Source organism: Scyliorhinus canicula, chromosome 19 (assembly GCF_902713615.1).
Source record: "Scyliorhinus canicula chromosome 19, sScyCan1.1, whole genome shotgun sequence".
In the NCBI taxonomy this organism is placed as follows: Eukaryota; Metazoa; Chordata; class Chondrichthyes; order Carcharhiniformes; family Scyliorhinidae; genus Scyliorhinus; species Scyliorhinus canicula.
The window spans coordinates 9,230,102-9,244,903 of NC_052164.1; the positions used below are offsets into that span (position 1 = coordinate 9,230,102).

Here is a 14,802-nt window from a genome sequence, read left to right on the forward strand (position 1 = left end):
CCTTCAACCCCTTTTTCCTCTACTTATTCAATTTAACCTTGAATGTTAATGTGGCTTCATCTTCGCCCACTAACGTTTTGAAGTGAATTCGACAGCCTCACAACTCTAAATTATTTTTTTCTTGCTGCTTTCTTCGAGATCTCTTTGTATTTAACTTCATATCTGTGCACCCTCTCCATTCCAGACCCCTCAACCACTGTAAACGGTCCCATCTCTTTCCCCCCATCACATCCTTTCATCATTTTAAAGGCTTCTATCATTAACTCCTCAACAATTTGTATTGATGGCAACGCAGTGAAAAATGATTCCACCGCCTGATTTATTTGATCAAGGTGATCAATGCCAAACTCTTTATATTTCCCTGACATTGGGGGATGGATATGAGTGCCAAACATTATTGCTGTTGTTTTTTTTGCAAAAATAATTAACTTATTGTTCCTATTTTAATGCTCCTATTTTCTGTTCTTGTTGCAGTTCTGGCATAAAGCATGTTTCTCGTGCGAAGTCTGCAAAATGACTTTAAACATGAAGAATTACAAAGGTTATGATAAAAAACCTTACTGCAATGCGTAAGTATTTTACATTTTTACATTCCTAATGTTAACGCTTGATTAGCCAGTGAGTTACTTGATAACGATTGATGATGGTGATCTAGCATCCATTACTGAAATCAATACTTTTGGTTTTAGAGAAAGTGATAACAAACGTTTGCACGTGGCAGGGTCTTTGGAAACTGTCACACCTTTGGCATGGTACCGTCAGTTTAGCTCGGTTGGTAGCACTTGCTTTACAGTCAGGAGGTTGTGGATGGGTGAGAGTATCAGCTGTGTCTCAGTGGGTGGCACATACCCCTGAGTCTAAAGGTTGATCATAGATCATAGAATTTACAGTGCAGAAGGAGGCCATTCGGCCCATCAAGTCTGCACCGGCTCTTGGAAAGAGCACCCTACCCAAGTTCAACACCTCCACCCTATCCCAATAACCCAGTAACCCCACCCAACACTAAGGGCAATTTTGGACACTAAGGGCAATTTATCATGGCCAATCCATCTAACCTGCACATCTTTGGACTGTGGGAGGAAACCGGAGCACCCGGAGGAAACCCACGCACACACGGGGAGGATGTGCAGACTCCGCACAGACAGTGACCCAAACCGGAATCGAACCTGGGACCCTGGAGCTGTGAAGCCATTGTGCTATCCACAATGCTGAATGTTCAGGTCACATTTTAGAGATTGAGTGCAAAATCCAGGCTAACCCTCCAGTGTCGCCGTGGTACCAGTCCAACCTCTGGGCCCGAAGCTCTGGGTTCAAGTCCAACTTTAGGACTTGATGGGCCATGGCAGCTACGTTCATGACGTAGCCAAGCTGTTGATTATCAGCCTGTAAGTCCTTCCAATACACCTGATCGCAGGCGGTAAGGGCAGGAGAGTTTCATGGTCAGCCATGCTGCAGAAGGCAATGACAAACTACTGCAGCACTTTACCAGACTTAATCATGGACCAGTCCAATGGAAGTCCGTGGTTACCAATGCCTTCTTGGGACATGGCACCCCGAGGAGGAGGGAAGCCTTCGTTACTGAGGGAAAACTGCATTGTCAGAGGTGTCATCTTTTGATTGAGAATAGGAATGTGGATGATTTACAGCACAGCGGAGGCCGTTCAGCCCATTGCGTTTGTGCCAGCCGAAAGCATCATGCAGTCTAATCCCAGTCACGAGCCCTTGGTCAGTGTTCCTGTGGGTTAGGGCACTGCAGGTACAAATCCAAGCATCTTTAAACACAGTGAGGATTTCTGTCTCTACCACCCTTTTCCAACAGTGAGTTCCACACACCCCTGGATGAAACAAAAATTCCATATAACTTCCTTCAATTCTTCTCCCAAGTACTTTAAATCTATGCCTCCTGGTTATTGACCTCTCTGCTCACAGAAATAGATCCTTTCTATCTGACTAGGCCCCTTTTTAATTTTAATACCCCTCAAATAAATATCTCCATGTCATTCTCTGTGACAAGGAAAGTGACCGCAGTCTATTCAATCTTTGGCTAATATTCTCCATTCTCTTTTTTTCCCCCAAAAATTTAGAGCGACCAATTAATTTTTTCCAATTAAGGGGCAATTCAGCTTGGCCAATCCACCTGCACGGCACATCTTTGGGTTGTGGGGGCGAAACCCACGCAAACACTGGGAGAATGCGCAAACTCTACACGGAGAGTGACCTAGGGCCGGGATCGAACCTGGGACCCCAGCGCCGTGAGGCAGCAGTGCTAACCACTGCGCCACCGCGCTGCCCAATATTCTCCATTCTCAACATCCTTGTAAACCTTTTCTGCACCCTCTCTTGTGCCTGTCCTTTTTTTTCCCACAGCCGTAACCTTTCTGGACGGGAATGGTTTATTTACTTGTAAAATCACACACTGGACTAAGTTGATGGAAAATCAACTCTTGTCCAAGATAAATCCATTACGTTCTGCTGATTGATTAATTTCATGTGGGGAGGGGAGGGTTGGTGGGGTGGCAGTGCAGGGAGGAATGCGAGCGTTCCCTCTGATTGAACGCTGGGCCAAATGCAAATACAGCCCTGTAAGAAAATGCCTGCTATTTGTTTGCCTTTTTGCATACGCTGACCCAATAAACCATTGACGTGGCTCTTGTCCAGCGCTGAATTTGTTGAGAGCTCCAAGTTGTTTATCCTCCTTTCTAAGAGAAAAGCTTGTGCTTGGCCTATTTGGTTTCCAAGTCTTTTACTCAGCGTTTCTTGTGTGTGCGTCTTTGTGAAGGGATTTCTCTTTCTCTTGGTAATTTTCTTTCCTTTTCCGGTTTAGTGTTTCACAGCGACAAAGATGTATTCTACTTACATCTGGTGTTTTTCAACCTGCCTGTTCAATATTTCATTCTGCGCATTCTTTTTTTTAGTGCTGCGAATTCTGACTATCTGTAATCCTCTAGTTGGTTGGGCGGAGGAAGCAGATTCTGTAGTAACTTTCCAGTGAGAATTCGATAAATAATTGAAGATGAAATGACTCACAGGGCCAGAGTGGGGAAAGGGGAGGAGAGGAGGGTTAATTGGAGAGCTCTACTAAAGATTGCATGATGGGGCCGAATGGTTGCTGATGTTAATCGGTCTGTAGTTCCACAAGTTAAACACCAGTGGCTTTGTTGCTAGAAACGCTTGCCGTTTGAACTGTGACTAGGATACATTCTTGGCGGTTTCATCTCATGATTTCTCTTCTAACCCCTCCACCTAGTCAAAGAGCCCTTTTGAATCCTTCCCCAATATTTTTATAACCAATTTTTTCTTCTGGGCTCATAAATTCATACGGTTTGGGGGGAGAATTAGGCCATTTGGCCCATCGAGTCTGCTGTGCCATTCTTTTATGGTTGACATGTTCCCGTTCTGCTACCTACAATGTTACAGACCTAGAGCTGGATTGCGAAATCAGCCAGAGCATCTCCTCCCTGAAGCACATGACCTAGGAACAGTAGTGGGCGTGTCCTCGTAGCTCGAGTAGTGTCTGGAGATTAAACGTTTAATTCCTGTGGACTCTCGGATAATGCTGAAGGGTTGAGCTGAAGGGTTTTTAAAAAAATATTTTTAAAAAATTTAGATTACCCAATTATTTTTTCCAATTAAGGGGCAATTTAGCGTGGCCAATCCACCTACTCTGCACATTTTTGGGTTGTGGGGGCGAAACTCACGCAGACACGGGGAGAATGTGCAAACTCCACACGGACAGTGACCCAGAGCCGGGATCGAACCTGGGACCTCAGCGCCGTGAGGCAGCTGTGCTAACCACTAAGCCACCGTGCTGCCCTGAGCTGAAGGGTTGATGACTCATCTGTGACGTAACTTGGAAACTAGTCCTGTCATTAATGATTTCATTGTTCAAATAATGTAGTATCTAGAATCTGATATAGCAGTGAAGGAGGCCATTCAGCCCATCATTGCCTGTGCCAGAGTCATCACCACCCTGCTCTTTCATAGAACATAGAACAGTACAGCACAGAACAGGCCCTTCGGCCCTCGATGTTGTGCCGAACAATGATTACCCTACTTAAACCCACGTAACCCGTATACCCGTAACCCAACAATCCCCCCCATTAACCTTACACTACGGGCAATTTAGCATGGCCAATCCACCTAACCCGCACATCTTTGGACTGTGGGAGGAAACCGGAGCACCCGGAGGAAACCCACGCACACACAGGGAGGACGTGCAGACTCCACACGGACAGTGACCCAGCCGGGAATCGAACCTGGGACCCTGGAGCTGTGAAGCATTGATGCTAACCACAATGCTACCATGAGGCCCCATAACCTCTTTCCTGTCAAGTGTATAAATCAATTTGCTTTGAAAAGTTACTATTGAATTTTTTTCTGCCTCCCTTTTCCAGTTGTATATTCCAGACGATAACTTGCTGCATAAACAAAATTCTCCTGAACCAGCTTCTGCCTCTCTTACATCTGTGTCCTGTAGTTACCGACCAGTGGAACTACCTCCCCTTATTTACTCTTATCAAAGCCCTCATGATCTTGTCACTTCAATATATTTCTTTAAAAGAGGTAAATTGGAACTTAAGAATATTTTTTTCGACTTCTGTCCTTGATTGAGATATTAAACTGAAGTCTGGTTCACTGGCTGTTAAAGCTGTAATCGGAATAGAGTAGCGTTGGTATACTGGAAGGATACGGCTGGTGGGTTGCCTTCGTTTCACCTTCCTTGTGATTTATTTTTCCTCATGTCCCAACCCCCGAACCGCAACACATCTGATAATATTCAATTTGTATTCCCATGCCTCCTGCGTCTGGTGCTCTACCTTGAATGTTGGTGACACAGAGGCCAAGGCGAGGGGAGACCTGCATAAACGGAGTTAATGGACATGTTTCTAGGGAACTCCTTTCAAAATAAAACAGCAGAAAAAATTCTCCCTCATGCAAATAGGGTCTCTCTGGCCGTCTGGAGGACATCACTTGAGTAAATGACACGTACTACTTATTTTATGACGGCTAAGACCTTTTTTTGAAACTTCGCTTTGCGAATTCGATGTGATGGCTATGCATCTAGGGTTGCTGATCCTCCAAGATTAACTTTCAGTCTCCAGGAATTAAATATTAATCTCTCCGATTACTGTTGCAAACAGTTCCAGGGAAATTACATGAGGGCATTAAAGGTGTGTAATTTTTACTTCTATTGTGCACTTTAATTTAGTGGCTGTAAAAATATTGGGGAGGGGGTGGGGGGGGATTGCAAGGATAGGGTTGTTTTGACAGGGTGTGGTTGTAGGGTCACAGAAACATAGAAAATAGGAGCTGGAGGAGACCGTTCAGCCCTTCGAACCTGTTCCACCATCCATCATCATGGCTGATCATCTAATTCGGTAACTTGTTGTTTAATTTCTCCACATATCCTTTGATCGCTTTAGCCCCAAGAGCTATACCTAACTGCTTCTTGAAAACACACAACGTTTTGGCCTCAACTACTTCTTGTGGTAGCGAATTGCACAGCCTCACCACTCTCTGGGTGAAGTCATTTCTCCTCTTCTCAGTGCTAAATCTTATAGAACAGTACAGCACAGAACAGGCCCTTCGGCCCTCGATGTTGTGCCGAGCAATGATCACCCTACTTAAACCCACGTAACCCGTATCCCAACAATCCCCCCCATTAACCTTACACTACGGGCAATTTAGCATGGCCAATCCACCTAACCCGCACATCTTTGGACTGTGGGAGGAAACCGGAGCACCCGGAGGAAACCCACGCACACACAGGGAGGACGTGCAGACTCCACACAGACAGTGACCCAGCCGGGAATCGAACCTGGGACCCTGGAGCTGTGAAGCATTGATGCTAACCACCATGCTACCGTGAGGCCCCATAAATGGTCTACTGCGTATCCTCAGACTGAGACCCTGGTTCTGGATGCCCCCACCATCGAGAACGACCTTCCAGCATCTACCCTGTCTAATCCTGTTAGAATTTTCTAGGTTTCAATGAGACCCCCCCCTCATTCTTCTGAACTCCAGCGAATATAATCCTAACCACCTCCACCTCTCCTCATAACTTAGTCCCGTCATCCCAGGAATCAGTCTGGTAAACCTTCTCTGCAGTCTCTCCATAACAAATACACCCTTTCTCAGGTAAGGAGAGTGAAACTGGGCACAATATTCCAGGTGTGGCCTCACCAAGGTCCTGTGTAACTGCAGCAAGATATCTCTGCATTTGCACTATAATACTCGCGCTATAAAGGCCAACATACCATTTGCCTTCTTTACTACCTGCTGCACCTGCATGCTTATCTTCAGCGAGGACATCCAGGTCTCACTGTACATTCCCCTCTCATAATTTCTAGCTACCCTATAATAATCTGTCTTTCTGTTTTTGGTCCCAAAGTGGATAGCCTTGCATTTATCCACGTTATAATACACATTTGCCCACTCACTCAGCTTGTCCAAATCACACTGAAGCATCTCTGCATTCTCCCCACCCTCCCACCCAGCTTTGTGTCATTTGCAAGTCTGTGCGGAGTTTGCACATTCTCCCCGTGTCTGCGTGGATTTCCTCCGGGTGCTCCGGTTTCCTCCCACAAGTTCCGAAAGACGTGCTTGTTGGGTGAATTGGACATTCTCAATTCTCCCTCTATGTACCCGAACTTGCGCCGGAGTGTGGTGACTAGGGGCTTTCCACAGTAACTTCATTGCAGTGTTAATGTCTGCCTATTTGTGACAATAAAGATTATTATATTTTTTAAAAAAAATTAAAACTTGGGGTATGATGTCATTGCTGTCATTGAGACACGGTTGACAGAGAGGTAGGATTGGCAGCTCAGTATTCCAGCATATAGGAATAGACAAGACAGGGAGGTAAAAGAGGAGGGGGTGTCGCAATTTTGATCAGGGAATCAATTGCAACAGTAAGGAGGGATGACACCTTAGAAGGCTTTTCAACTGAAGCCATATGGGTAGAACGTAAAAACCAAAAAGGAGCAACCACATTTCTGGGAGTGTTCTATCGGCCCCTAATCTATATAACCTGAGAGAAATAGAAGAGCAGATATGTAGGCAAATTTCAGAGAAGTATAAAAGTATTAGGGTAGTGATAGTGGCGGATTTCAACTTCCCCAATATCAGCTGGGGTAGTAATAACGAAAGGTTTGGAGGACAGGGATAGGCCTGAGACCAAAGTTCTAAACTGGGGGAAGGCTGATTTTAATTAGATCAGATATAATTGGCCAGAGTGGACTGGGAGCAGACGCCTTTAGGTAAATCTGGGATACAACAATGGGACACATTCAGGAAGGACATAGGGAGAGTACAGGGCAACATTTTCCAGTCAATCCGACAAATCCAGTGAATCCTGGATATTAAGGGATGTACAGCGTTGGATAAAGAGAAAAAGGGAGGCTTATGGCAGATTTTGAGGGCTCAAAACAGATCCAGAGGCGTATAAAATGTGTTAAGATGGAACGTAGAAAGGAAATTAGGAGAGCAAAAAGGGGACATGAAAGGATACTGGCAGGTAAAGTAAAGGAAAATCCAGGGTAAAATAATAACTGGGGAAAGCTTGGGGCCTATTAAGGGCCACATTGGTCATTTGTGTGTGGAGCTGGAGGATGTAGGTCGGGTTCTAAATTAATACTTTCTGTCGATGTTGACTATTGAAAGGGCCGGTGTGGATATAAAAATAGGGAGAAGGACTGTGAGAAAATTAAAGAGATTAACATAGACTGAGAGGAGGTTCTGAGTGGTCTGACAGGCTTAAAATTAGATAAACCTCCAGGGTCAAATGAAATGTATTCCAGGCTGTTGAGTGAGGCAAGGGTGTAAATAACAGGGGGGCTGGCAATAGTTTTCAATTCCTCTCTGACCACAGGGGAGCTGCCAGTGGATTGGAGGATAGTCAATGTGGTACCATTATTCAAGAAGGGAGCAAGGGATAAACCAGGAAACTACAGGCCAGTCAGTCAGTCTAACCTCCACGGTGAGGAAGCAATTCTGAGAGACAGAATTAATCTGCATTTGGAGAGGCAGGGATTAATCAGGAACAGTCAGCATGGTTTTGTTCAGCAGGGGTCATGTCTGACTAACTTGATTGAATTTTTCGAAGAGGTGACCAGGAGTGTAGATGAGGGAAATGCATTTGACGTAATCTACTTGGACTTCAACAGTACTTTTGATAAGGTTCCACGTGGGATCCAAGGAAATTTGGCAAATTGGATCGAAAATTGGCTGAGTGGCAGGAAGCAGAGGGCGATGGTTGAGGAATGTTTTTCTGACTGAAAGTCTGTATCCAGTGGGTTCCCTCAGGGATTAGTGTTGGGGCCCTTGCTGTTTGTGGTTTCTATAAATGATTTAGACATGCATGGTGGAGGGTTGATCAATAAGTTTGCGGATGGTAGGAAAATGAGTGTGGTGGTAAATAGAAGGAAAGCCTTCAATTACAGGAGGATATAGACGGGCTGGTCACTTGAGCTAATCAATGGCAATTGGAATTCAATCCGGCTAAGGTGTGAGGTGAACCATTTGGGCAGGACAAATAAGGCAAGGGAATAACCAGCAGGATCCTGGGAAGCACCGAGGACCCTTAAGGTGGCAGCGCAGGTGGATAAAGTGTTAAGAAGGCATTTGGTATACTTGCCTTTATTAACTGAGGCATAGAGTTTAAGAGCAGGGAGATTATACTGGAACTGTATCAAATGTTAGTTAGGCCACAGCTAGAATATTGTCTGCAGTTCGGAATACACGTTATAGGAGGGATATGATAGCACTGGAAAGGGTGCAGAGGAGATTTACCAGGATGTTGCCTGGACTGGGGAGTTTTAGCTATGAAGATAGATTGGATAGGCTTGGATTATTTCCTTGGAGCAGAGGAGACCGAGGGAGACGTGATTGAGATGTAATTAATTATGAGGGACATAGAGTAAACAGGAAATAACATTTCTCCTTGGTGAAGGGATCAGTGACCAGAGGGAATATATTTGAAGTTTCGAGGGGATGTGAGGACAAACATTTTCACCCAGATGGTGGGAACCTGGAACTCGCTGCCTGAAAGAGTGGTGGAGGCAGAGACCCTCATTACATTGAAGAAGTATTCAAACGTACACTTACGATGTCAAGGCAAAATGGGATTAGAATAATTAGGTGCTTGTTTTCGACGGATGCAGATTGTGCTGTAGACCTCTATGATTTCCCTTTAGTAAATTCATGCAAACTCTGTCTTATTCTACCACTGTTTCCCAAGTGCTCTACTATAAAATCTTTGATAATGGATTCTAGAATTTTCCCCACTATCGACGTCAGGCTGACTGCTCTATAATTCCCTGTTTTCTAACTACCTCCTTTTTTTATTAAATTTAGATTACCCAATTATTTTTTTTTTCTATTAAGGGGCAATTTAGCGTGGCCAATCCACCTACTCTGCACATTTTTGGGTTGTGGGGGCGAAACTCACGCAGACACTGGGAGAATGTGCAAACTCCACACGGACAGTGACCCAGAGCCGGGATCGAGCCTGGGACCTCAGCACCGTGAGGCGGTTGTGCTAACCACTAGGCCACCGTGCTGCCCACCTCCCTTTTTAAATAGTGGGCAACATTAGCTACTTGCCAATCTGTAGGAACTGTTCCAGAGTGTATCGAATCTTGGAGGATGACCACCGATATATCCACTATTTCTGGGACCACTCCCTTAAGTACTCTTGAGGTGTCGTAGACTCCAGGTCGTTAGTGCAGGAGGGAGCCATTCAGCCCATCGAGTCCTGCAGGCTTTCTGTAGAGTAATCCAATCATTCCCATCCTCTGTTCTATCCCTGCAATTTCATTACCCTCCAGTCCCCCTTACGATTTCCTTTTGAAACCATCGTCTCTGATTCCATTATCCTTGCAGACGAGGGTTCCAGGTCATTACCACTCGCTATTTTTTTTTAAAAGGTGGTCTTCACGTCACTCCTTCATGTCCCAAAAGCATAAATCTATGTCTACCGGTGCCAACGGGATTTCACGTTGTTCCCGGCCGGAGAACCAATGGTAGGCTGGATCAGAAGATTCCGCCGCCAGGAATGGCCGGGAAATCCCGTACGTTAACTGTTTCTCCCCACAGATGCTGCTTAACCTGCCGAGTGTTTCCACAAATTTCTGTTTACACTTCGAATTTCCAGCTGTATTTTGTATTTATGTTTAAATCTGTCCTCTGGTTCATTCTATCATCAGCTAATGGGAGACAGCCTTTCTTTGTCTACAGCAGCACTTAATAAAACAATTTCCCCAAAGGAAATTGGGTTCTGAAGATATAATGCAATCACATTGGATTGCTGTGCTCGCTGATTCAATTTGTGGAGCATAAGGACAATATGACAAAACCTTGTGAAATAAGTCCAACCAGAATTGGCATCCCTGTCGGACGTTTGACTTGAGATTGGCAGAGTTTCTCAATGTAACTGGGTGTTCAGTGTTTGATTGTGCTGATCTCTTGGGCCAGCAATGGAGAGGCAACGTTTTTTATTTGCGCTGGCTTTTTAGCTCAAAACTGAGGACTGGCCCTGTTTCTCTGCCTTGGACTTCGGATCCAGTACATTTTCCAGGCCTAACTTTCTCGGGCTGTGGTTTCTGTGTGAATGGCTGAACACCCCACTGTAACGGCAACTTATTCCAGGGGTGCTGCGCCAACGAAAGCAACCTGGCCAGAGTTACACTGAGTAGCTTTGTCTGTGTGCAAAGGAAATCCAAACCTCATAACTGAGAAGTTTTTTTTTGGAAACCTCATTTCCCTGGGAAGGATGAGAATTGGGAGAAGGGTGGGGAGGGTGTTGAGGGGACTGGTGGTGCGTGAGGTGACAGAAGAGGGAAATCAGTTGCATCTCTGTGGAACAGCAATCCGATAAGTGGGGAGGATAGATGCAGTTTTGCAATCCACACGTACAGTTAAAAGAAGGTGTGTGCTCCTGTTCTCCCCGTTTGAAAATATTAATTATATACTTGTGATCATTTCCATTTTTATTTTAAAACAGCCCATTAAAATCCTGGGTTTGGAGCAATTTCATGAGTTCGGCATGATATTTGCCCACCACGCTCTATGCAGTACTACAGTCTTTCTGGCTCTGGTTCCTTCCAACTTTTTTACTGTGTTTATTGCCTTGGCTTCTGATACCATGGACACAGACAGCTGCTGTGCTTCAACCTAAAAGGAACAAAAGAATTTTAATTTATATCTCACCTTTCAGAATGTCCCAAAGCACCAATTAATACTTTGCTGATGTGTACTGTTACATAGGATTATATTCACCGTCTAAGGCACAAATCAAGCGTGTAATGGAATACTCTCCACTTGCCTGCAACTCCAACAACACTCAAGAAGCTCAACACCATCCAGGACAAAGCAGCCCTGCTTGATTGCTCCTCCTTCCAGAAGCACTCAATCCGTCCACCACAGATGAACAGTGGCAGCCGTGTGTACCATCTACAAGATGTACTGCAGTAACTTGCCAAGGTTCCTTCGGCAGTACCTTCAAAATCCACAACCACCACCATCTAGAAGGACAAGAGCAGCAGATACCTAGGAACCCCACCACCTGGAGGTTCCCCTCTAAGTCACTCACTGTCCTGACTTGGAAACATATGAAAATGAAAATGAAAATCGCTTATTGTCACGAGTAGGCTTCAATGAAGTTACTGTGAAAAGCCCCTAGTCGCCACATTCCGGCGCCTGTCCGGGGAGGCTGGAATCGAACCGTGCTGCTGGCCTGCTTGGTCTGCTTTAAAAGCCAACAATTTAGCTCAGTGAGCTAAACCAGCCCCCAACATATCAACGTTCCTTCACCATCACTGGGTCAAAATCCTGGAACTCTCTTCCTCACAGCACTGAGGGTGTATCTACACCACAAGGACTGCGGGATTTGAGAAGGCAGCTCAACATCACCTTCTCAAGGGCAATTAGGGTTGGGCAACAAATGCTGGCCTGGCTAGCGATGCCCACATCCCGTAAAATTAGTTTTAAAAAGGGGCGGCACGGTGGCACAGTGGTTAGCATTGCTGCCTACGGCGCTGAGGACCCGGGTTCGAATCCCGGCACTGGGTCACTGTCCGTGTGGAGTTTGCACATTCTCCCCATGTCTGCGTGGGTTTCACCACCACAACCCAAAGGTGTGCAGGATAGGTACATTGGCCACTCTAAATTGCCCCTTAATTGGAAAAAATAATTGGGTACTCTAAATTTATAAAAAGAAAAAAAAAAATTAATTAAAAAAAAGAAATAGGCATTAGGGTGACATGCCCCATGATGCTTCACTCTCGCCTCCCTTTCCTGAGCTAAATTGGTGTAACCGTTTATTCCATTCTCCCTCTTATGTTTGTCTCACTTCCCTTTAGAAATCTGTACAATTGACTTCAACCACTTGCTATGGTAGCAAGTTCCACATTCTCACACTCTTTCTAGGGAGGGTGACACGGTGGCAGTGGTTAGCACTGCTGCCTCATCAGCCGGGACCTGGATTCAATTCCAGCCTTGGGTGACTGTCTGTCTGTGCGGAGTCTGCACGTTCTCCCCGTGTCTGTGTGGGTTTCCTCCGGCTGCTCCGGTTTCCTCCCACTGTCCAAACATGTGCAGGTTAGGTGATTGGCCATCTTAAATTTCTCCTTTGTCCAGGGATGGGTAGGGTTACGGGGAAAGGGCGGTGATAGGTTGGGCCGAGGTACTGTGAATAAATCAGGATTATTTCCATAGCCACCACCCTGAGATTGAGTGATGAGCCTTTATATTTCCCCCGTTACTGATTATTTTTGCAATGATTTTTGGTTTTCTCTCGTTGCCACAAATCGTCAAAGCAGGCTGTAACGTGTTCCAGATCACGGAAGCATATTAACAGTGTGTATTAGTGATTGACGGGGTGGGTCTAGTGAGATTCATGCAGAATCTGGTTTCCTAGAAACTGAATCTATGTCCAATTTCTATCTTCTGATGATTCAGTTGCTGATTAATCAGAAAAGGTGGGTTCGTGGGTCAACATGGAGCTCGCTAACTGTTGGCCATTCACTATTCTTCCGTGATGATCCATACGTGGCCAAGCTTGATTTCATCTTCATTCAACTTTCCAGATGGTGACCAGGCCTTGGATCGTTATTCCAAATGGAACCTGCCCTTGCTGCACCCCTTTCCTGTCCACTTGGTCACACTGCAGGACAATTATCTACGGCATCACCCTAATGGAGATTAACTGATTCAGTTCAAACATTTTATTTTATAAATTTAGAGTACACAATTATCTCTTGGGATGTGTGGGTGAAACCTACACAAACATGGGGAGAATGTGCAAATTCCACACAGACAGTGACCCAGAACCGGGATCGAACCTGGGACCTCGGCGCCGTGAGGCAGCAATGCTTTTTTAAATAACTTTAGACTACCCAATTATTTTTTTTACCAATTAAGGGGCAATTTAGTGTGGCCAATCCACCTACCCTGCACATTTTTGGATTGTGGGGGCAGACATGAGGAGAATGTGAAAACTCCACACGGACAGTGACCCAGACCTGGGATCGAACCTGGGACCTCGGCGCCATGAGGCAGCAGGGCTAACCCCCACTGCGCCACCATGCTGCCCCCTGAGGCAGTAATGCTAACCACTGCACCACCTTGCTGCCCCCATGATCACTTCATTGACATCTTAGGTCAAATGCTTGGCTGCTGCTTCTTCTCTTCCTGAGTTTCCCAACTCTCCCAACTCTCCCCACCCAAACAACCGGAATCTCTTGAAACTGTCAGACAATGATGTCAGAATGTTGCCGCTGCTGTAAGCAACTTGAATACATTTCAATGAGCTGGATGAGAACAGTCGAGTGAATCCCAGGAACAATTTCCTGCCCTTGTTAGTAGAGAATGTGATGTATGCTCAGTATGGATTGCCAATCTGCGGCCTTTGGGGCATGTACTTCCCCAGCCTTGGCACTTGAGGCAAAGGCATCACCTTTCCACTTATTTATATCTTCCATTTACAGTTTAGCTCTATTGTAAATTTCATGACCTCGGAGATTGGGAAAGCCTGTGTTTACAGTTGTTTCCTTATTGGCAATTAGATTTTACAATTATGAGGTTTATAAGATTGTTATTTTTTGGGGATGTGAGTTTCAGTTAAGGTAAAATAAAGGGGGTCATGTTTGATAGAGCTAAAGGGGATGCAGATTATTTTGCTGGGAGGAAGGTGCAAGGTGTTTGTACTTGGAGACAGTGGTGGTACCTGTGGATAGACTGTGAGTCTCAAAAATCCCCCCAAAAGGTGTGAACAACGTTGGGTAGTAAATTGTTGTTTTAAACTGTCGTCCTACTTCCGAGGTAAATCAAGTTGGGGTCTCGAGGATAGCTAATCAGCATTTCTACTTGGATACAAGGCTCATTTGATTCATGTTGCCGAACAGATGGGATTTGAGAGGGGGAGCGTCTAAGATATCCCAGATTTCTCTTCTACCAGGATCGGGGAGAGCAAGAGTAGCTATAAGCAAGAGACTATGACTCACCATGCAGGGATAATCTGATTGATTGAAAAGACCAAAATCATGCGTTTAAACATGGCAGTAGGATTCATCGAGTTTACACTAGAGGAAGAATATCTAGGGTGGAACCTCGCAGTGAAAGTAAGCTCTGAGGTTAAAAGTTCCCAAGCTGAGAAAATAAAATAACAGAATGAATTAATCCTTTTAGAGCTAAGAATCACCTTGGACTGGTTCTGGGAGAACCATGTATGGATAGTGACTTTAAAATACATTTCTGAAGTTCGTTTTGAGTTAAAAAGAAAAAAGGTAATGTTCCGTTTTGTGA

At 45.1% G+C, this 14,802-nt stretch overlaps 1 protein-coding gene across 1 annotated transcript in view; it reads left to right on the forward strand.

The window, feature by feature from the left end:
• lasp1 (LIM and SH3 protein 1) overlaps positions 1-14,802 on the forward strand; it is a 192,803-nt gene that overhangs the window by 45,262 nt on the left and 132,739 nt on the right. The window contains exon 2 of the mRNA XM_038778688.1: positions 475-569. Within this exon, the coding sequence (XP_038634616.1) occupies positions 475-569 (95 nt within the window). The remainder of the gene's footprint in view (positions 1-474; positions 570-14,802) is intronic.